We start from the raw sequence: 24,054 nt of genomic DNA on the forward strand, positions 1-24,054 counted from the left end.
AGAGATCATGATCAGGGCAGCACAATGCATTAAGATGGCTTAAAGGCCTTTTAAAAACATATAAAGCACTCTTCCCGAATGTACTGAAAACTTCTTAAAAATACAAGGAGATATTTAATTGTATCTGCCTTAAAAGTAGCCCTTGTTGAATTGTACAGCATAAACATCAGAAGTTGACCACAGGAAATGTTTTATGGCATTGTTTATTATATCATAAAATGTTTTATAATAATTTTATGCAACAAAATGTTCTATAAAATTTTCTGAATGTCAATTTCATGGGAGTCCATGGGAGTTTGGATGCATTCTGTAAGATAGCTCATTTAAGGTACCTTGGCTGAAAAAGTTTGATCTATGACCATCTGCCCACGTAAAGGTTACAGACATGACAGTTTTAGCAGTAAGTAGATTAAATAACTGTTTAGCAAGTACTGAATTATGTTCAACTATACTATTTTGTTCATTCTCAAACAGATGGCACAATTTTACCAAAGCTTATGCTAATTCATATAAGTTTGACCCACAAAATAAATCTGACCATTACATCAAAAAAAAAAAAAAAAGAATAAGCATGAGTTGAAACATAGCTGGTATGATTCCTTATACAACAGCTTTGGATAGGTGGGGGATAAAAGCAAATAACAATATGATTAACATTTTGCAGTAGTGACTAGAAATTCAAAGTTTTACCCAACCATGAGTACAAGATGTTTTGTGGGTAATCTGTAGTATAGATATTTTAATACATATAAGTAGTTAAATCTACATATAATAATTTGTTCGAAAAATACCTCTTGTATGAAAAAACTTTCCACATCAAAGGGAAAGCTTTTATATATCCTTCTTGTGATGGTAACTTTTTAATATGGGATAAAATTTTAATGTGCAACCATTCTTTAAAAATATGTAGCCCAATATGGGATGGTTTGAAATAACATGTCATTCAGTATTAAAACTTAGAGAAAATAACTAATAACTCATTTCCTCAGTATAACCCATGAAATAATTGGAATAAAATTGATTTGTATGTTAGGATAAGAGATAGGCTGATGGTATCTGTGGGGAAAATATATGGCTGGTTGAGCGGACAAGCAAACCAACTGAAGAGATACTCCTCCAATTTTATATTCTATTTTGTCAATTCATACAAAATATATTCAGACTGTTGTTGTCATTTAAAATATTAGAAGGTACCTTAATTCATACAATACCTCTGATTAACTTGCATCTCAAGTGCTGGATTTTTTCCAAAAGTTCTTTTTCAACAGCATCTCTCTGCAATTCAAAATCTTTAAGAGCATTTTGTACTGCATCTTCTTTTTCACAACTGAGTTTCTGTACCATCTCTTTCTTGTCTTGTTCATGTGTAGCTATTAATAGTTCCTTTTCTTCTAGGAGTTTCTCAATGGTGTCTTCATATTTCTTATGCTGTTCACACAACACTAAAAGCTCTTCTTTTGTCTTTGTACAGCATTCATTTCTAATTCCAGCTTACCTTGCAATTCTTTAATATGTTCTTCCAGGTTTTTTTCTGTTTCCAGTGCTTTCTGATGCAAGGAGGTTGTTTTATCCAATTCTGTTCTAAGCAAATTTGCTTCTCCTTCATGCCTGTCAATTAATTCTGAAATGCAGTGATCTTTCTCAACTGTTATTATAGTCCTCCGATCTGCTAAACCTACTGATATTCGTCGTTACTAACTTGAATTATATGCCTTAATTTATCTGTCTCTTCTCTTAGCATTTCAGTTTCTTTGTCAACAAGGGTTCTGAGATTACTTTGCTGCTGAGCTTTGTTTGCTTCGATAAGTACTTTCATTTCATCTGCTTCTGCTTCTTTCAATGCTAGTTCAACTTCGAGCTTACATCTCCAGTCAGATAATTCAGAAACCCTTAATCTTTAATTCCTCAATCTGTTGTTCTTTTTCAAAGACATCAGCAGCATGAGATTCCTGCAGTTTTTCAAGTTGGTGTTGATGTTCTTTTTTTAACTTCTCTAAACAATCATCGTGTTTGGCTATTAATTCTTCAAATTCTTGTGTATGTCTGACATGTAGATTAGATTCTAATTCCTTTAGATGATCTTGCTCAATAGTTTGACATTCTGCTTTCAGAAGTTGCAATTGTTTCTCATTTTCAACATTAAGTTTTTTCAAATTTTCTAATACTCTTTCACGTGACTCTGTCAGTTCTTTAATTTCATGATATAGCTTCTTCATTTGGCATTCCACTTCAATCAATTTCTGATCTTTTTCATTTTGTAAGAATACAACTGCTTCCTTTTCATTCTTTACTATTTCAAATTCATTATCTTTGTCATGTAAACTTCTTCAAGTTCTTTTAAGTCACAATGTAATTTAGAAATCCTTTTTTTGTTTTCTTCACTATCTTCAACTAAAATATTTATTTTACTTTCATATTCAGTTTTTACAGACTGAAGTTCTTTTTGATGCTTATCCTTTAAAGATTTTTCAAGAGAAAGTTGACTTTCTCTATAATATTCCTTATTTCTACTGAAGTACATTTTAAAGAGGAGGAAAAGTTACACTGTTCTTTTTTTACAAATGTTCTAAAGTGGTAAGGTCTTCTTTGATATTCATTAAATTTAACTGAGATTCTTGGGCAACATCTCTGCATTTGTCCATGTAACATTTAGAGCAGGATTTTCTAAAACTACATCTTTTACACATATATTGTGTCTTGCATCCTCCTACTATCTATTGCATTGATAACTGAGGAATAGAGGGATTCTACCATCATTTCTGGACTTTGAGGGTCACTTATCACATTTGGAGATGATGGATTTTCTTCTATTATAAACTCATTCACTGCAGACATAAATCAGATTCTGGACTTTCGGCCAATGAGTCTAAATCTAAAGATCTTGTTTAAGAGATTGATCTATGCTTGGGTGGGCAATTGTTTCAAAATCAAACGTGTGAGCATCAATACTGTCTGGAGACAATTCTTCTAAAGGAGCTGGAGGACACACAGAAGGGCAAAGAGGACCCTGAAGACTGAGAAGTGATGGAGTTTTAGGAGAGGGTAGCAATTGTTGTTCCTGTTGTATTTTCTATTCTTGGTGTAGTGATAGATTGTGGCGAGGCTTGACTATTGGAAGCCTATAAGAATAAAAAGTAAGTAAGAGTTAAAATAATATTCTTTCCTAACAATTCCCAATACAGGATCCAACTCAAATCCACTCCCACACATGCCATAGGGGTTTATGAAGCTTTTTGTATCTTTTAGAGAAATGTTCATGCCTAAAAGCTCATAACAGTTTAAAAGCAGCTACTGAATGCAGGGGGAGGAATTGTGAGAAAGAGGAAATCTAAGTGTATGCCAGACAATTTCTTATTTGGCAACACATCATAAGTCTGAATAGTCAGACCAGTCAAATTAAAACTAATAGGAAAATTATAAAAGAAAGTGCACTTATTATACTTAGTTTTTTAAAGCAAGGTATAATAGCTATATTGCATCAGATTACAATTTTATTAAGTGAAAGCATATAAATTATCAGTGAAATCTAGCCATGAATATAAACTTGCCGTCAGTATAAACTGTAATTTTAATAGAACATCCCAAATAACCAAATAAGAGATAATGAGGACCCAGATTTTGTGTGTGTTTGTGTGTGTGTGTGTGTGTGTGTGTATCCTGACTCTGTAAACCGCTTAGAGAGAGCTGTTAAAAGCACTGTTTATTTGTTTATAGTTATTACTGTTTATAATTATTTGGACTGATTATATAATAAGTTGGTGGCATAGAAAGAAAAATCAGTTCAGACACAGTATTTCCTTTTACTATGGCACAAGAATGCATACACACACACACACACACACACACCAATGTGGCGGTGAAGCATAACACATGGAAAACGAAAGATAACACACCTTTGCATGTATTTCAAATTCAAGTATTACACCAATAAAGTGTTAGACTTTTGTAGGGCTATAAAACCTGGCTATATTCCCAAGGGGTGCTAAATACATCAAGGGCCCCATTTCCTGGCTTTATTGTTAAACTGTCCAAGTATTCGCGGTTTGCTATATATATTTATTTATTGAATTTATATATTTTAAATTATTTAAATGCTTTTGTTTTTAATTGTAGTATAATTTTGAAGTGTAAGTTGATGATAGCTACAGAAATTGAACAAATAAATAAATAAAGCTTACATCTATCCATATGCCAGTTCGAATAAAGCCTAGGCTACTGTGCATTTCTAAATCTGTAGTTGAAAATCAGATATTGAGTAAGAACTAGAGGATGGTCTGATGCTTTCCAATTCACAATTACAGAAATGACCAGGAAAGAGTTTTCTTCTTAAAAATATAAACAGGACTACAAGACTCCCTGAAAGAGTTTAAGACTGCTGAGAAAAACTTTTTCAAGACATCTCATTATCCTGAAAACTTTACATTTTATGTTAATGTAGGGACACTTGAATCACTAGTATACAAACACATCACTTTAAGTAATTTAATAAAATTGTTCTGGAAACCGTTCTTCAACATTTTAAACTGGAATGTCAATATGAAACCCAGATTCTCTTAAATTCCAATGACATAAGTCTAGCATGCAAACAATAATGGGAAGTGCAGTCTACAACATCTGGAAGGCTGTAATGAGTAATTTAAAGTACCACAACATTACAAATGGAATTGTGCTTTTTTCTAAAAATAACCACTTGGCTACAATTAAACTAATGGCCTGTGGATGTGCCTGAATCCCCATTATTTAAAACATATGTATCCCACATTATGGTTATCCTAACAAACTATCACAGTACTTATTCTGAAATGGCTGTATTCCCAGAAGGGGTTGTACAATATTGAAGGTGTTGGGAGACGTATAGTTCTTTTCTAAAACACCATGTAGAAACTGTGGTGAGGATTTCCCCTTATCTCTATTTGGTGTATCAATTTGGCCCTACTAACCAGGATTTCCCACCCAACAGTAACTCATATCTTTAATCAACATCAGTTGGACTGAGGCTAGCTTTATAAGCGGGATAAAAAGTTTATTTTATCCCATTATGCTTTTGGCCTAAGATGAAGGATAGTGGTTTTACTAGGATGTTTTAATAATTAGTTTGTTCTAACTCTTTAATTTTTCTTCTATTGGAACAAATAGACTCAGAATCCCATGAATGGTTGTGGGAGACCATTAGAGTAGCCAGAAAAACATTTAAGGATTTACCATGATGTATTATTACTTGAGTAATCTAGAGCATTTTGAACACCTTTTTTCCCTCTGAATTCTGAATAGAGAAAATATTAATTATCAGTACCATTTTTAAAAGGGTCTTTCAAAATTTGTATTTTTATTATGCGGAGCGGTAGTGTGCCAAGTGAGTGCCAGTCATATTATTATATCCATCAATTGGTTAATTCTCCACCACATTACATTTTCTAGTATACAACATTCCCAAAGGACTTTTTATCTATGGGAAACAGATGTTAAAAAAAGTCTAGATGCTACGGTTTTCTTATACATATAGCTAGTCTTGATTTACAACCATAACTGGGACTGGAATTTCTATCCTAAATTAGAGTGATTGTAAAGCAATAACCACGTGACCAAGACCAACATTATGCTCATTTTTTAATGTGGTCATTAAACAAATTACTATTAATGACTTTTGCTTCCCCACTTGCTGTTGCTTGTCAGAAACTGGCTAGAAAGGCTGCAAATTGCAATTGCATGACTGCAGGAAGCTGCACCAGAGGTAAATGTGAGTCTGATGTCAAGTGCCTGAATGTAACCATGTGACTGCAACGGTGGTGCGATGGTCACAACTTCAAGGACAGGTCATAAATCACTTTTATCTGAGGAAGCTGTAAGTTTTCACCATTGTTAAATCAATGGTTTTTAAGTCAAGGACTATCTGTATCCTCAGGGGCTCTATGAAATGAACATAAGACAGTGATTGTTAACCGTTTCGGCACCGAGTGCCGAACCTGGAGTGCATGCACCTGCCGGAGTAACGGAACCAGGAAGAGAGCAGCTGGGCAGTGCGCATGCGCACAGCCGCCAACTGCTTTCTGGGTTCTATCTTGCTCATGCACTATGGCCAGCTGGTCTTCGCATGATGAAACCCAGAAGAGCAGTTGGCAATGGTGTGCATGCCACAGAGAGGGCTCTGCGTGCCATAGGTTTGCCATCACGGCAAACCTATGGCACGCCTATAGGACACCTATAGAATGAAATTCTCCAGCTATCAAGAATGGTGCTGGGCTTACATGGACTCCTGAACCTGATTTTCCACATCTTCTCTTTTCAGGTCTTGCTGGACAGCAACAATTCAGAAGTCGATGGCTGTGACTTCTAATCCCATCATAGGCATGGAAGTGGACTGAGTGATTCTTGAGCCAGTTGCTTTTTTTCAGCCCAACTCACCACACATAGTTTGTTTTGGAGAAAATACTAGGAAGGACGTATTAGGTATATTTGCTACTTGAGTTATTTATAAAAAAATAAAGGGAGCAGGGAATTAAAAATAGGGGATAGGAGTATCCTTTGAACATGTATTGGATTTAATCCATCTTAATTATTTTATTGTAGAATTAAATACTGCAAAGGCCTGACTGTTTGCTCTTTCACAAATTACATGTTATAACTCAGTTCTACCTTTTTGTTCATTCAGTAAATCCGTAATGGTCTGGGACATTTCATCCAAACTCTGTGCTGCTTTGACAAGGTTATGTAAAGCAAGTACATGCTGGTGGAGAGGTTCAAAATCACAAAGTATGGGAACCCTTAAAAATACAACAGAAATTAAATTTATTACACTTCTCAAATAATAAATTATATTACAATCACATTGGAGAACAATTAATTGCAAGCCTTCTGCCTTGTTTATTACAATTTAAGGATAACATTTCTTATTTGATTCCTACTATTCATTCTGATTCCTACTATTCATTCTAAATTCTCAGTTCCAAGCTTAGCTAAACCAAGCCATGTAAGAGATTGTATGATAAAATGATGGAGAACTTCAGCAAACAATTTCACTATTTATACTTTGAATATACCTTTTGATAAGTTTAATTAGGAAAGAATCTGAACTTAGTCCAAAAGGAGTAGTATTCTTTAAACATTTAAATTTAAATGTTAATTTAAAAATACTTCTAATATATTATGTATTTAATTACATTTACTGTGTTTGTCTACTTGAAAAGACTCTGTGTAAAATATTTAACCCACATGTAAATAGTTTTCAGATATAAATCTATGTAAATAACAGAAAAAGAACACAAGAATGTTTCTCTCTGTTTATTGCCCAGAATTTCTGACGGATTTTTCTTTTGAAATTAGTCCCAACTCACAAATCTGATATACAGATATTTTAACCTAATTATAAATATGCTATATAAATAGCCTTTTAACATTTATAGAGACTGCTAAAATCTGTATCTTTTTTGTTAACTGCATATTCATGAACCAGAAAGGGAGGGGGAAAATAATTTTTCCTATAATTATTTGAAATTGTATTTCTTAATGGCTGGCTAGTGGCAAAAGCTCTTTTTATCAGGTAATTAAAATCATACTTTACCTGAGTAATGGTTGTACTTCTGAAGGACAAAAGGATTGAAGAAACTGCAAATCAGATAATGAAAATCAGGAAGTTCACCATCAAATCTGCGAGGTTTTCGAGTCTATAAATAAATAAAAAATGTATGCATGTTTAAAATAGACAAACTTTCAGATATATTGGGGGGGGGAAGAGAGAGAGAGAGAGGGAGGGAGGGAGGGAGGGAGGGAGGGAGGGAGGGGGAGGAGAGGAGAGGAGAGAGAGAGAGAGAGAGAGAGAGAGAGAGAGAGAGAGATCCTGTTGAACATAAGGTGGCAGGCTGAACCGAAGTAGGCCTCAAGCCTGAACCAAACTAGGGTTTCATGATATGAAGCTTTAACTGTTCATATAGAAATTGCAAGGTTTGCTTTTAGGACATAGTGTGGTTAGACACGAGTTAGAAGGAAGTCTGCACATGAAATATGCTGAAGTAAAGCATCTATTTTAGCCCATCTGCTTGCTTGGCTGTTAATTTGTTTGGTAGACATATATTGTTAGTTCCTCAAAATACGAGCTATGTATGTTGGCTGACCCATGTATTATGACATCCTGTAGACATAATATTGCTGTAACTCAAGGGCAAATCTTGACAGGTGTTTCCAAAACTAACAGATGGCTTTGGCTGGAAGTGATAAACTATATAAGGAAGTTCCTGAATTTCACTCAGAGTTCAGGCCATTTATTCTTTGCTTTGAACCTGCGCAAATAAAAACTTTTCCTTCTCTAAAGAGCTGGCTTGCTGCAGTTGTGGAAGGAGGAAAGGAGGAAGGCATAGCTGGTGAACATGTTAAGCCAGAATAAGGAGAAATAAGGGAAAAAGCCCATAAAGAAAAACCATGTGTTCTGGGTAAGGAGGCCGAGAGTGATGAGAATGAGGGGGCTGTTGGGGGTGATATACCGGTTGGAGTAGTGACTAGGTCGGCTGCGGACAGAGCGGAGGTGGCAGATGCGCAGCAGGACTTTCTTGGTTGATTTGTTTCAACCATAATGCAGACACATAATCCTAATTGGCAGGACATACAGCAGTTGTTGAATACCTTGTTGACGCCAGAGGAAAGGGAAAAGTGGTAGGCAGCTGTAAGGATGTGTATGAGGGCCAGATTTCCGAATGTGCAAGATTTAGAACCAGAGTTGGTAGCTAGGGCTCCAGAATGGGATCCAGGGTGGTGTCCTAGGAACCAGGACCAGATGATAGCATTGAAGGAATATCAGAATTTGACAGTGGAAGCTCTTAGGAGGGCAGGGAAACCCCGAGTGAATTTGTCGAAGCCGTCTTTGGTAACACAGGAAGCAGATGGGAGCCCAGAAAGTTTCCTCCAATGATTGATTGAAGCTTATGAATTGTACACACAAGTTGACCCGAGGGCTCCAGAGAATGTGAGGATGTTGAATGAAAGATTTATTGCGCAATCAACAGAAGACATACGAAAAAAATTGCAGAAACTAGAGGGCACTTTAGGGAAAAATACTGCTGAATTGTTGGAAGTAGCTAGGAAAGTGTTCATTAATAGGGACAAGGTAGAGAAAAAGGAAAAGGATGCTCGTATGCATAAGAAGACTGAGCTATTGGCTGTGGCATTGCAAGGGGGAACAGCACTTGGGTCAAACCAGTGTGCTCACTGTGGATTAGAAGGGCACTGGCGAAGGGAGTGTCCGAATAGACTGGCAAGAGGTCGGGTTGTACAAAGGAGACTAGCAGGCTGTAGACCATTCGGTAGTGGATCAATGGGGCGTGGAGGGCTCCCTTGGTACCCGGTTCGGGGATGGGGTCCCCAACGGACCCCAACTGGCAGAGGATTTAACAATCCGAATGGGAAACCAAGAATTGACGGCATTGGATTGGCTGGCTCTGGGTGGACAGATTGACGGGGACCTGGCTTGGAACAGACCCCACCTGAGCCTATGGTTACTTTGAATATAGGGGCTAATCAAACAACTTTCCTAGTGGACATGGGAGCAGGGAGGTCTGTAGTGAACAATTTGATCGCTGCACCTGGGTCCCATCAGATACAAGTTCAAGGAGTGTCTGGCCAGGTGATGGGACGCAAAGTCCTGAAGCCTGTGACTTGTACATTTAAAGGCTCTGAAATTCAACATGAGTTTTTATAATTCCTGAGTGCCCAATATCTTTGCTGGGCGTGACCTATTGAATAAGCTTGGAGCTACGATATCTTTCAATGAAGGAAAACAATATCTGACACTTAGTCACCAACCGGAAGCGATGTGGCGCTTAATGGTAGTTAGGCCCGTAGCTGATGCAGACCTTGACAAATGGAAGGAATTTGATGTGCTTGGTTTGTGGGCTGAGGACAACCCCCCTGGTTTGCAGCACACCACCCTCCTGTCATTGAGGAAGTGAAACCCTCAGCTAGCCCAATACATATTAGACAGTGCCAGTGCTCTAGGGAAGCTATAATTGCCATATATGAATGCATTCAGAAATATTTAGAGGCGGGTATCCTGATTCCTATACAATCCCCTTGGAATACCCCGATCTTGCCAGTCTGTAACCCGGACGGGTCTTTTTGACCAGTGCAGGATTTGAGGATCGTTAACAATGCAACAATCACTATACACCCCTCTGTGTCCAATCCGTATACTCTTCTTAGTTTAATTCCACCTCGGGCAAAATGGTTCTCTGTGATTGACCTAAAAGATGCCTTCTTCACAATTCCTATACATCCAGTTAGTCAACCCTTGTTTGCTTTTGAATGGGAACATCCAACCACAGGAACAAAAAGACAGTACACTTGGACTCGGTTACCGCAGGGTTTTAAAAATTCACCTATCCTGTTTGGAACTGCTTTAGGGAAAGATTTACAATATTTTGTGCCAATACAACGGGGAGATACAGTGCTGAAATATGTGGATGATATTTTGGTGTCAGGGCAGTATGAGGATACTTGTTGGGACAATACACAGGCTATGTTTCTTCTGTTGATGGAGTGCGGTTATAGGGTTTCAAGGAAAAAGGTTCAGTTGGTGAAACAACAAGTGAGATACCTAGGCTATGACATTGCACAGGGACAAAGAGCTTTGGGGCCGGAAAGGAAGCAAGCAGTGTTGGAAATAGCCACCCCTGTGAATAGGAGACAGTTGAGGGGTTTTCTTGGATTAGCTGGATTCTGCTGAATATGGATTCCTAATTTTGCCCTTATGGCAGCCCCTTTGTATTCGTCTACTAAAGGCAGTAACGATGAACCGTTCATTTGGACAGGGGAACAAAAGCGGGCATTTGTAGACATCAAGATGGCTTTGACAAGGGCTCCGGCTTTAGCTTTACCAAATTTAAGTAAGCCTTTTAATTTGTATGTGGATACAAAAAGAATATAGCTTTGGGAGTGTTGACCAAACAACTTGGAAAGTGGCAACAACTGGTAGCCTATTTGTCTAAACAGTTGGATTCTATGGCACAGGGATGGCCACATTGTTTGAAAGCCTTGGCAGCTGTTGCTGAGTTGCTACAAGATTGCCACAAGCTCCCATTTTCATGTCCCATTAATGTACATACACCACATGCTATTCACTCCATTTTAGACCAGAAGGGCCATTTGTCAAGCAGTCAACGAATAGTGAAATATCAGGCAATGATGATAAAAACCCACATGTGAATTTGGTTGTGTCCAACAAGTTGAACCCTACTACTCTTTTGCCTATAGAGACAGAATTGGAACACGATTGTGTGCAGGTATTGGAAAGTGTGTATTCCACCCGGGCTGATTTGTCAGGTGGATTATAATTGGTACACAGACGGCTCTAGTTACATCTGAGAAGGGAAGAGGGTAGCAGAATATGCTATGTAGATGATGAAGGAGTGGTGGAAAGCAGACCGTTGGGAGGAGGCAAAAGTGCACAGGTTGCTGAATTGTGGACTCTTATTCGGGCATTAGAAAGAGCAGAAGGAAAGAAGTTGAATGTGTGGACTGATAGTAAGTATGATTTTCTGACGTTGCATGCACATGGAGCGGTCTATAAAGAGAGGGGGTTTCGTGATTCTGCAGGAAATATATACAACATGGGTATTTGGTTTAGAGATTGATAGAGGCAGTTCAGAAGCCTGCTAGAATTGCTGTGATGCATTGTCGTGGGCATCAGCGAGGTAGTGATAGGATTGCACTTGGAAACAGGGCTGCAGATGTGGAAGCCCATGTAGCAGCTTTGAGAATAGAATCATTGCCAGAACTTTACGTCAATGTAGCAATGGATTTGGGAGTAATACCAGAAAGCATTAAACCATCATACTCACAGTCCGAATGTAACAAAGCAGTAAATGACTTGAGAGCAGTAGTGAAGGAGGGGTGGTATATTCTTCTGGATGGAAGAGTATATGTGTACCATCCTCTATGGCCTGGCAATTGGTACAGTTATCCCATAATGCCACTCATATGGGAAAGACAGTGTTGGAATTTGCAATTGAGGGAATATTATGTGGATGGGTTGGCAGGTATTGCAAGGAAGGTTACAACACAGTGTGAAACATGTGCAAAGGTTAACCCTAGGCAAGGCCCCATTTTACCCCCTGGGGCTATACCAGTTTCCTATTATACAATGGATACAGTCATGGTTGACTTTAGTTATGCCAAAATCTGGGTTTTACAGAGCAATGCTGGTGATAGTGGACATGTATACAGGATGGCTGGAGGCATTCCCACAACAAGACAAAAAAAAGCACATGAGGTTGCTAGAATTCTGCTCAAGGAACTAATTCCACGTTTTGGTAACCCATCATACTTTCCTCAGACAATGGTACAGAGTTTGTGCACCATGTTAATAAGCTGCATTAGCGAAGGTAGTGGGTTTAAAATGGAGGTTTCATAGTGTGTTTCACCCCAATCTGGGGCTCAGATTGAGAGGATGAATCGCACCTTAAAAGAAAAAATTACTAAAATATGACTGAATCCCACCTGAAATGGCCAGATGCTTTGCCGCTTGGCTTTGTATGCAATTAGGAGTGCACCAAGAAGGGCAGCATAAACTCTCACCATATGAGCTAATGTTTGGTCGCCCTTCTACTCTACTTAGAAGGAACATAGCAGGCTGGCCAGATTTAGGCCATAAAGGTGGGGGTTTGGGCCATGGAAATGGTGCAAGAGCTGAATAAGCAATTGACAAGCTCAACAACATATGTTCCTCGAACAGTCCCCACCTAGGTTAGTGACCAAGTGTCATAATTTTAAAACCAGGAGACAGAGTGTGGGTAAAGCATTGGAAAAAAGAATAGTTAGAGGGGAGATGGAAGGGTCCTTATGTTGTAATCATGTCATCTCCACTTGCCATCAAGATCGCTGATCCAAGACTTGGATTCATTGAACCCACGTTAAGAAAGCTGCTGAGGAGCAATGGCTATGCGACCAAGTGAACATCCAATAAAATTAAGATTCACTCGAAAATGACTTCGGACTATATCCTTTTCTGCCTTGCTGGAGGTGTATTGATAGTTGCTTGCATAGTGTGTATTGTTTATATCTGGAAAAAGTGTAATCCCTCTCCTGCTGGGCATCAGTCTGGGACCTCAAGCCACTCTTTAGAGACCTTACCAGCAATAGGTCTCCCTCACACAGTGGTGCAGAAGAAGACCCCTGCTAAGCCACACACGGCAAGCTGGCTTTCTACGCAAGGGAGAAGACAGGATGAAGAGGATCCCTTTGCTTATTGCATATATTATAGTAGTGAGTAGCAATGATGTGTGTATTTGCAACTTAGGACAATGGAGCCCCCTGGTGAAAAGCCCTGCATCATCCAATCATATGCAGTGGGCTCTGGGGAGTGTGAAGGATAACCCCCAATCACCTTTAGCCTGAAGGCTGGATAGGTGTTTTGCCCCATCTTGTCAATTTCTCAAGTCTTTGACAGGATTGTCAAGGGACATTTGTCATACAACACGTATACAAATCATCAAACATGTCAACATGTAGGATACGTATTTAGAAAAGGCATGTGCCACTACAAACGCACAAAAGGGGGGGTAATATTAAGGTAATATCAGGAATAACACTAGCTTGTGGGGCTCCTCTGTTTTGGGGATGGGTATCGGTCACTGATATACAACAATTAAGGCCAGGCTGGAAAGGGACATGCATCATCCGCTCCAACCCGGTGAGTGACACTGTAAAGAGAATGACTACCAAAGATGGTAGGTATCGAAACTACGAGAAGAATACCAAAACAAGCTTCACATGCTATTCCACACTTTAGAATCACTTGAAGCATAGCCATTGAGCCTAGGAACTTACGTCTGCTCAAAGGAAGACTGTACCCCCTGTATTACTAAGCTAGAATAGGTTTACAAACCATAACACTCTGTATATCACACCCAACTGCCCAAAGACTGCAAACCCTTACATACCACGTGTATACACAAGACCATGTATAGTTTGTGTGTGATTGGAGGGAAATCAACCTGCTGCAACCCAATACACCTGTACATCTTAACGTGACCTTATGGACTGGCCTACCGAAGGCTGGAATATGCCATAACCCAGAAGGAGAAGGTAAATTGTATTTTCTAATCACACTTTGCAATTACAGCAGGCAAAAACAGCCACTCACTCTGACATTTGATGCATGCACAGCCACAAGCAAAGGAAAGAGTAGGCCATGTGGGGATAGGAAATGGGTTGAAGCATATAAGGCTAATCATAAATATTTGTGTGAAACCACTGTCTCTTGGGCCCATGGTAAACCAAATGAGTGGAAGCCTTGTGCAGGATCCACTAGCTGTTCAGGATGGGATTGTGTCTGTGATTATACAGGAGGAGGATATAAGGGGTGTCCATATATACATCATTCCGGAGAGGGAATGGTAACATCATACACCTTGAAATTGCCCGATCTCTCCCTTCAATGATAAAGACCGTTGGCTTACCTGAACGGTCGTTCTCGGGGCACTGCGAAGAGAGCCCAAATGCTGGGTTAACACAGCCTATCTGCCCTTGGACTGAGTGATGTTTTTCTTGACCACGCCTCCCTTTGCCTGCACATGCTCAATTCGAAAACGAAGGAACCGTCCTGTAATCAATTACAGTCAATACAGCCACATCGTTCAATACTAACACCCGGGTGGGTTTGGGCTCTCTTCGCAGTGCCCCGAGAACGACCATTCAGGTAAGCCAACGGTCTTTCTCCAGTGCACTGCTCAGAGAGCCCAAATGCTGGGACATGCCCAAGCTATTGAGTCCCAGGGTGGGGAAGCGCCGAAGCCTCTGGCATTTCAGCCACTCTTTGTAATACTCTTCTGCCAAAGGAGGCTTCGGCTGAGGCAAAGGTGTCAATCTTATAGTTTCTAATAAAGGCCGTGGGGGAAGCCCAGGTGGCCGCTCTACAAATGTCTAGGATAGAGGCCTGGGTTGCCCAGGCTGCAGACGTTGCAGCGCTCCTGGTGGAGTGAGCGGTGATTCGTCTCGGAGCCGTCTTGCCCTGGTGCTCATATGCCAGTTTGATGCAAGCACGTAGCCAACGTCCCACAGTGTGAGAGGAGACCTTGCGGCCCAGGGACGCAGGGAGGAAGGAGACAAAGAAAGCCTCTGACCGGCGGTAGTCCTTTGTTCTCTTTACATACGTGCGCACGGCCCGTCTCACGTCCAGCTTGTGCCACTCACGCTCCTTAGGGTGAGAAAGATGGGGACAGAAGTTGGGCAAAATAAGTTCTTGAGTCCTGTGAAACAGGGAGTTAATTTTCGGAGCAAATGATGGATCAAGTCTCAATATTACTCTGTCCGGGTGAACTACGCACAAATCCTCCCTGACAGAGAGCGCAGCAAGCTCGGCTACCCTGCGAGTGGATGTAATGGCCACCAGGAAAGCGGTTTTGATGGTGAGGTAGCGCAGACTGGTCTTTTTTAAAGGCTCAAATGGGGCTTTGGTCAGGGCCTTAAGCACAAATGGAAGATCCCATGACGGATACCGGTGAACAGTTGGAGGGCTGATGTTCGCTGCTCCCTTGAGAAAGCTCTTGATCTGGGGGAGCTGACTCAGCGAGCGAGAGGAGCCCTTTGCCAGGATGGTAGACAACGCTGCAACCTGGCGTCTGAGGGTGCTGACTGCAAGGCCCTTATCCAGACCCTCTTGCAAAAAGTCTAGGGTCTGGGGGATCGAGGCTGAGGAGGCCTCTATGTTCCTAGTCTTGCACCACCGTGAGAAGGCGGCCCAGGTGGCATCGTAGATTCTAGTCGTAGAGGGCTTCCTGGACGCTTGGATTGTTCGAACGACCTGGTCAGAGAATTTTTGCTTTCTCAGGAGCTCCCCTTCAAGTGCCAAACGGCTAGCTGTAGCCACTGGGGCTCCGGATGGATGATGGCCCCCTGGCTGAGGGCAATCTTGTCCCGGGGGATTCTCCAAGGTCTTTGAACTGAGAGGCTGACCAGGTCTGCGTACCAGGGCCTTCTGGGCCAGAAGGGAGCCACCAGAATGAGGTCTGCCTTTTCGGTCAGGAGCTTGTTCACTTGAGGGATGAGCGGAAGTGGAGGGAAGGCATACAGAAGTCCCTGAGGCCACGCTGACCTCAGAGCATTTGTTCCCTCCGCCTGGGGCGAGTGGTAGCGACTGAAGAAGCGTGGGAGCTGTGTGTTGTTGTGTGTGGCAAACAGGTCTACCTGTGGCTTGCCGAACCTCCTCACGATCTGCTGGAACAGGTCCGGGTGCAGGCACCACTCCGAGTGGTCGATGCGTTGGCGGCTCAGCCAGTCTGCTTCCCGGTTGCTTACGCCTTGCTTACGCCGGAGATGTGATCTGCACTGAGAGAAGCCAGATGACGTTCCGCCCACCTGCCCAGCGCTTCTGCCTCGAGCATGAGGGCCTTTGATCGAGTGCCCCCTTGCCGGTTTATGTGCGCTTTTGTCGCCACATTGTCTGTCATCAACAGTACATGAGCCCCTCTTACTAGAGATGCGAACTTTCTCAGCGCTAGGCGAGCTGCCCTCAGTTCCAGCCAATTGATGCTGTGGGCGGCCTCCCTCTGAGTCCATCGGCCTTGGGCTAGGTGGCCCTGACAGTGGGCGCCCCACCCCAGGAGGCTGGCATCCGTGGTGACAACTAGTCTCTCCGGCTCCTTGAACAGGCAGCCCTTCCTGACTGCCTTGGACCTCCACCATGCCAGAGACCGGATCACCTTTCGTGGGAGCCGAACCCGCCTGAGTGAGTTGCTGTTCCTGGCCCTCTGCATTGGCAGCAGAAACCACTGCAGCTCCCTGGCGTGAAGGCGAGCCCAGGGAACCACCCCCAGGCACGAGATCATTATCCCTAGGAGCTGGGACAGCTGAATGATGGGTACCGACCTGGCAAGGCTGCAGTGCTTCACTCTGCGTCTCAGGTTCGACAGCCGGTCTGGCGAAAGAAATACCTGGCAGGAGGTGGAGTTGATGACCGCACCCAGGTGCTGTATACAGGTGGATGGTCGGAACTGGCTCTTCTCCATGTTGACAGAGAAGCCATGGTACTGCAGGGTCTGCACAGTTAGAGAAACATCGCGGTGTGCCTGCTTGGTGGTGAGAGAGTGAATGATTATGTCGTCTAAATAACATTCCAGACGAACCGGATGGTTGCGGAGATGAGCCGCTAGCACTGCCAGAATTTTGGTGAATGTTCTGGGCGCAGAGATAGCCCGAAGGGAAGAACCCTGTACTGGAATGCTTCCCTTCCGCGTAGAACCTCAGGAACGCCTGTGGGCCACATGGATGGGGACCTGCAGGTAGGCCTCTTTGAGATCTATTGATGTCAATAGGTCCCCCTCCCTCACACAGCCCAGGATGGAGTCGAGTGACTGCATCTTGAACCTCTTGTAAGCCAGATGCTGATTTAGGCTCTTGAGGTCCAAGATGGCCCTCCACCCCCTGAACTTTTGGGCACTAGGAAGAGGATCGAATAGAAGCCCCTCCCCTGCTGATCCCTGGGGACTGCTCTATCGCCTCTATCTCTAGGAGATGGCAGATTTCTGCCCTCATGCGTTCCCTCTTTTCTGGTTCCTGGGGGTAGGGCAGTGGATAAACTTTCTTTGGGGAAAGGATAGGAAGTCCAGGAGAAGGCCCTTGCGAATGGTGTTGAGGACCCACTTGTCCGATGTTATCCTCCTCCACCTGTCGGCATACAGCTGTAGCCGACCCCCGATGGGGGGATCCCTGTGACCGTCACTTTCCCTTACGAAAGGGCCGGGATCCACCACTGTTGTTTCCTCCTCCTCGGAATGGTTCTCCGAAAGGAAGACTGGGATTGGTTGGCACGAGCCCCGAAGGATCTGTCTTGGTGCCTAATCCCCCCTGCCTGAAAGGGCCTCTGATAGGAGGAAGGGTGAGAAGATTGCCCTGTTTCCTGGCTTCCTGTAGGGTCTCTTACGAAAGGACCCCGCCCCTTTCCGGTCACCCCTTTTAAGGTTGCGGAAGGATCTTGCGTTTGTCCTTGGTTCGGTTGACAAACTGTCCAGGGCCTCTCCAACAGAAAGCCCCTCTTTAAATGGGGCCGATGCCAGCTTCCATTTAGCCTTCATTTCGGCCTGCCAGTGCCTGAGCCATAGGAGCGGCGGGAGGGTGATATTGGAAGCTAGAGCTCTGGAAGAGAATTTTGCTGCTGTCAAAGGGTGGCATCCGCCGAATACTCGACAGTGGTAACAATCTTGGTTAGCTCATGGCGCACCTAGATTTCCTGGGCGGGGGTCTGGACCCTGAGTTGGCGCAGCCAGAATAGGGTGGCCCTAATTAAAAAAGGAGGCAGAGGTGGATGCCTTGATGGCCCAGGCAGACGCCATGTGTGTTTTCTGACATGCCTTTTCCGACCTCTTATCTTCTGCCTTAAGTCCCTCTAGGAGCTCAGCTGGCAGGTTGGAATTGGAAGTCCGAGACACGACTGGGGCATCTACTTCTGGGAATTTGAGGATTTCCTCCATTTTATCTTCTACTGCATATAGAGTTCTATTCCCCCCACTGGGGTTGGTCAGGGTGGCCCGGCTGTAGCCACTGGCGCTGTACCGCGTCCAGAAATAGGTCTGGCACAGGAATAACCTCGGGAGTTTCTACTGTCTCTTGAACAACCCATGCTTAAGATCCTTGGAAGTGGAAGCCTGAGAGGCCTCGGGTCTGGAAGTGGGGCCTAACTCTGTGGCCGTCATGGCATTTGTGCAAGATAGACTTGAATAATGACGGTTGAAACAGGCCAGAGAATTTGGCTTGTCAGGGGGTGGGGTTTTCGGTCTTCGGAAAGGGCGAAAATCTCCCCTTCTTCCTGCTCAGAACTTGATAACCCAGAGTGAGAGGGCTTGAAGATGGGGAGGAGGATACAGGCTCCTTAGAGGTGGAGGCCCTAGGTTTGCGTTTCTCCTTTGGGCCTTGCCCTTGCGAGAGCCCTTGCGCTTAATGCCTTCAGCTATCCCTTGGAGATGGCTAAGGAAATTACCTCCCTCATTTCATCCGAGAGAGCAGGACTTTTCCCCTTTTTTTCTTTTGCTTACTGGGCCTGCGCTGGCTAGGCCTGCCTGAGCTGGATCCACACTTCCCAAAGGGGGAATTCTGGACAGAATCTCGTTCCTCTCCGATGGAGGAGCTAGGGGAGTCGGGGTACCCCCAAGATGCTTCAGGAGATGGATCCCTGGATGCATAGTTATCCCCAGACAAGAATTCACTGTCCCCGGGGATTGGGCCTCACGATCAGGGGAAGCTGACTCCCTGCTGCGACGGTCTGGCTAGGTTCTGGCTGAAGGGGCCTTGAAACCTCCCCTGGGATCCACTGTGGCTCTTGGAGAAGACCTTTCAAGTGAGCCTTTGTGCCCTTTGCCTTTATTTACAGAGGGATCCAGCTTGCAGCGCTTGCTGGAGGGCCCCACTGATCCCTAAGGCCTCCCTGCATTCCTCAGCCATTTCAGGTCCCCACGAGGCCTGGAAGATAGCTGGAGTTGGGCATGGGCACGCGCTGGCCTTTGCGGTCCAAAAGCGCTGGCAGAATCTCCAGGAGGGAAGGGCCGCCTTGGGGTCGGGTTTCCTTCCTCCCACCGCCCTCGGTTCCCGAGACTTAGCTTATTTTCCGGAGGGAGAGACTAGCTGGCTTCCCAGACTAGCCCCCAGCCTCCCCGCGGCGTTCTGCCGTCGTTGAGGCTCGCTGAGGCTCCGTTGGCTGGCTGGGCTCTTCTTGCTGCCTTGTTCCTCGCACGCTCTGAGCTCTGCCGCTCTGCCCAGTGAGTCGGAGCGATCCAAAATGGCGGGGGGTGCGCACGCAGCCGCTTCCCGCTCTTTCCAGCCCTGAAAGGCGCGCGAAGGCTCCAGCTGTCGCTGCTGTTGCCGGGCAAAATGGAGCAGGCGAGGGAATCCTAGCAATCCGGCTCACCTGCTTTAGAGCCTTCTCAGAGCCTTGCTGGACTTTTCCTCCCCCTGGGATGCCCCTGTTCCAACAGGGAACTTGGTTTATCCCACTAAATGCTCCCTTGCTAGCCAGCCCCGCTGTGCAAGCCTTTTCAACCCCCTGCAGTGCTTGCAATTAGCAACAGCAGGGAAAACCCGGCAGCCCTTCTCTTAAAGCGACGGAAGCCTCACTGGAGGCAAATAGACAGACCTGATGTAGAAGCGTGATTTCCTCTATCTGAGAGATTTAAACGTGGTCCAAATTGGGAAACTTTTTCCAGCCTTTCTGCTCTTAGACTGGAGCTCTCCCAAAACAGCCCTAACTCGGGCGGACTGAGTTTTCGAATTGAGCATGTGCAGGCAAAGGGAGGCGTGGTCAAGAAAAACATCACTCAGTCCAAGGGCAGATAGGCTGTGTTAACCCAGCATTTGGGCTCTCTGAGCAGTGCACTGGAGAACCTATGGTTTTGGCATAGATGGACAGGGGTCAGACCCAACCACTTATATCACTATCAAAGTGGAGAGAGTAATTGATGGGGAGGTGAAATCACTGGGATGGTCAGTATATGACTCTCTAAATTTTTTAATAAGCCCTTACCCATTAGTACAAAGGCGAATAACCTATTCATTGAATGGCTGAAGAGATAGCTAAAACGCTAACGGTGAAGAACTGTTTTTGTTTGTGGGGGAACTAATATGGGAGAACAATGGCCTTGGGAAGCCTTGGAAGCAGAACCCACAGTCTATAATACCTCTCCCAAGTAGGCAATATAACAACTAGAAATCAGTTCACTGGAATAGCGTGGACTCTCTCCACTAATTTGGTAGGAAGAAATTGTTTTGTGAGAACAGGAGCTGTTAATGTAGGAGACTTAATTTGTTTGGGATTTTGGGACACAAAATACCAAAGCTGGTCTTCTATGAGCAAATAGGTCAAAAGAGGAAAAAACGTTAAACAGAAACCACATTCTCGAACTTCCATGTAAAGAATTAGCTGAATATGAGAGAAGTGATGTGTGGAGCTCTGAAAGAATTGTGTGCACATATGGAAGGGCTACCTGGGCTGAAGATTGGTCCTGGGGATATCGAACCCCTTTATACATGTTAAATCGTATTATAAGGCTCCAGGCAGTTCTGGATTTGGCTGGACAAAGAATAGATAAGGCTCTTAATGTTTTATTGGAAGCTACAGACAAAATCAGAACTGCTGTATATCAAAATAGGCTAGCCCTGGACTATCTGTTGGCAAAAGAAGGTCGTGTTTGTGGAAAATTCAATCTTTCAAACTGTTGTCTACAAATAGATGAAACTGGGAAGTAATCAAACAATTGACAACAGAGATGCGACAACTCACACACAATCCTGACCAGGTGTGGAATGGATTTGATTTCAAGGAAAGTTTAGCACTTAGTTTCCCAAACTCCCAGGATTACAGGGCAGAGTAGCATTAATCGGTTTAATAGCCGCTGGGTGTGTCCTTATCCCATGTGTTTTACCAATCTTTATAAGACTATCTCAAACAGCTTATCACTACTAGCAGAACGAAAGGCAACTGCTCAGGTAATGGCTATGTGGGAGTACGTCCATCAGGGATCTGAATATACCACCCTTCAGCCTGAACCAATTATGTGACTCTTCTTGCAGGTGAAGATGAGTCACAAAGGGGGGACTAAGGTGGCAGGCTGAACCAAAGTAGGCCTCAAGCCTGAACCAAACTAGGGTTTCATGATATTAATTATCTGGATTATCTGGATCCCTTTCAGTCTGGTTTCAGGCATGGTTACTGCACCGAAACCACTTGGTCGCGCTGACCGATGATCTCTGGCGAGCCAGGATAGAGGAATGTCCTCTATCCTGGTGCTCCTTGACCTCTCAGCGGCCTTCGATACCATCGATCATGGTATCCTTCTGCGGCGGCTGGAAGAGGTGGGAGTGAGAGGCACCGTTTTACGGTGGTTCTCCTCTTACCTCTCTGGCAGGTCGCAGTCGGTGTTGGTCGGAGGACAGAGGTCGACCCCTAGGCCCTTAAATATGGGGTGCCGCAGGGCTCGGTCCTGTCCCCACTCCTATTTAATATCTACATGAAGCCGCTGGTGAGATCATTCCCGGTACAGGATTAAATACCAACCAGTACGCGGACGATACCCAGTTGTATCTGTCCGCCCCGTGCCAACTCAGTGAAGCGGTGGAAGTGATGTGCCAGTGCCTGGAAGCTGTCAGGGTCTGAATGGGAATGAACAAGCTTGCATTCAACCCTGACAAGACCGAGTGGCTATGGATGCTTGCCCCACAAAGATAGTCCAGATATTCCATCTCTAAACCTGGGGGGTGAAATCTTACACCCTCAGAGAGGGCCCGCAACTTGGGTATTCTCCTGGATCCGCAGCTGACACTAGAACACCATCTGTCAGCTGTGACCAGGGGAGCTTTTGCCCAGGTCCGCCTAGTGCACCAGTTGCAGCCCTACCGGGACCGGGAAGACTCCAAATGGTCACTCACGCCCTCGTCACCTCAAGACTCGACTACTATAACGCGCTCTACATGGGGCTGCCCTTGAAAAGTGTTCGGAGACTACAATTGGTCCAGAATGCAGCCACGCGAGCGATACTGGGTGTACTGAGATACACCCATGTTACACGTATCCTCTGTGAGCTGCACTGGCTCCCTATTGGTCTCCGAATGCGCTTCAAGGTGCTGGTTATCACCTTTAAGCCCTACATGGCCTAGAACCTGGATATCTCCGTGACAGCCTCCTGTCACATAACTCCCAGCGTCCGATAAGATCTCACAGGATGGGCCTTCTCCGGGTGCCGTCGACTACACAATGTCGTCTGGCGGCTCCTCCGGGGAGAGCCTTCTCTGTAGCTGCCCCGGCCCTGTGGAACGAATTACCCACTGAGATCCGGACCTTTCCCACTCTCCTCGGCCTTCCGGAAGTCTACTAAGACCTGGCTGTTCCGGCAGGCCTGGTCTGTTGATCCGTGATTGAGCTCAGCCCCACTAAGATTGAATGCATGTTGTGTTCTTTTAACTGCTTTGTCTTTGTATTTTAAATCCTTTTAATATTTTTAACTTGTTTTTATGTAAGCCACCCGGAGTCTTTCGGATTGGGCGGCACACAAAACCATTAAATCTAAATCTAATCTAAATCTAAATTAAGCTTTAACTGTTCATATAGAAATTGCAGGTTTGCTTTTAGGACATAGTGTGGTTAGACACGAGTAGGAGGAAGTCTGCACATGAATATGCTGAAGTAAAGCATCTATTTTAGCCCATCTGCTTGCTTGGCTGTTAATTTGTTTGGTAGACATATATTGTTAGTTCCATCAAAATACGAGCTATGTATGTCTGTTGGCTGACCCATGTATTATGACATACTGTAGACATAATATTGCTGTAACTCAAGGGCAAATCTTGACAGGTGGTTCCAAAACTAACAGATGGCTTTGGCTGGAAATGATAAACTATATAAGGAAGTTCCTGAATTTCACTCGGAGTTCAGGCCATTTATTTGCTTTGAACCTGCGCAAATAAAAACATTTCCTTCTCTAAAGAGCTGGCTTGTGTGTCCCGTCATTCCTACAACAAACAAACAAGTCTTTTGGTATTATTTCTGATAAAACAGATTATAGATGCCATTCACAGATCATATTAATGGAAAAATATTATACAAAATATTTTGGAAAATGAATATTAATGCAGAGATGATATAATTAGTTACATTTTATAGTACATTAAATGTTATTCAAAATGAGGAAAGGTCGGTCACATGTCACTATTAAACCTGTTGCTATTAAAAATAATGAGAGTGATTATATGACTGATGCACTGTAACAGTTCTTTACTGCTGAATACAGACCACATCAAAGGAAAATAATCTGACTTTATACTATATACTCTTAAGATCTTAATTACAATAATTATATAGGAAATATATTTAAATTACTGTACATAGCTCAGTGAAATAAGTAATACAGCTCTAAATTCTGTAAGATTACCCAAGCAGCTATAATCCCAAACATATGAATAGCAGCAGGTTCAGCTCTTGTAACAAATATTTTATCTAAATATGTAGTACCATCTCACAGAAATGTAAAGCTACAAAAAGCCCCACATAGTTCTAACTTAAGTGAAATTAATTCATAAATCTGATCAGTCCCA

At 43.6% G+C, this 24,054-nt stretch overlaps 1 protein-coding gene across 1 annotated transcript in view; it reads right to left on the reverse strand.

Annotated features, from left to right (window-relative positions):
• RB1CC1 (RB1 inducible coiled-coil 1) overlaps positions 1 to 24,054 on the reverse strand; it is an 89,313-nt gene that overhangs the window by 21,375 nt on the left and 43,884 nt on the right. Inside the window, 14 exon segments of the mRNA XM_032222379.1 lie at positions 1,207 to 1,443; positions 1,446 to 1,678; positions 1,681 to 1,888; positions 1,890 to 2,323; positions 2,326 to 2,478; positions 2,481 to 2,576; positions 2,579 to 2,690; positions 2,692 to 2,840; positions 2,843 to 2,881; positions 2,884 to 3,040; positions 3,042 to 3,120; positions 6,636 to 6,761; positions 7,559 to 7,622; positions 7,625 to 7,661. Coding sequence (XP_032078270.1) covers positions 1,207 to 1,443; positions 1,446 to 1,678; positions 1,681 to 1,888; positions 1,890 to 2,323; positions 2,326 to 2,478; positions 2,481 to 2,576; positions 2,579 to 2,690; positions 2,692 to 2,840; positions 2,843 to 2,881; positions 2,884 to 3,040; positions 3,042 to 3,120; positions 6,636 to 6,761; positions 7,559 to 7,622; positions 7,625 to 7,661 — 2,124 coding nt within the window.

This window comes from Thamnophis elegans, chromosome 8 (assembly GCF_009769535.1).
Source record: "Thamnophis elegans isolate rThaEle1 chromosome 8, rThaEle1.pri, whole genome shotgun sequence".
Lineage (NCBI taxonomy): Eukaryota > Metazoa > Chordata > Lepidosauria > Squamata > Colubridae > Thamnophis > Thamnophis elegans.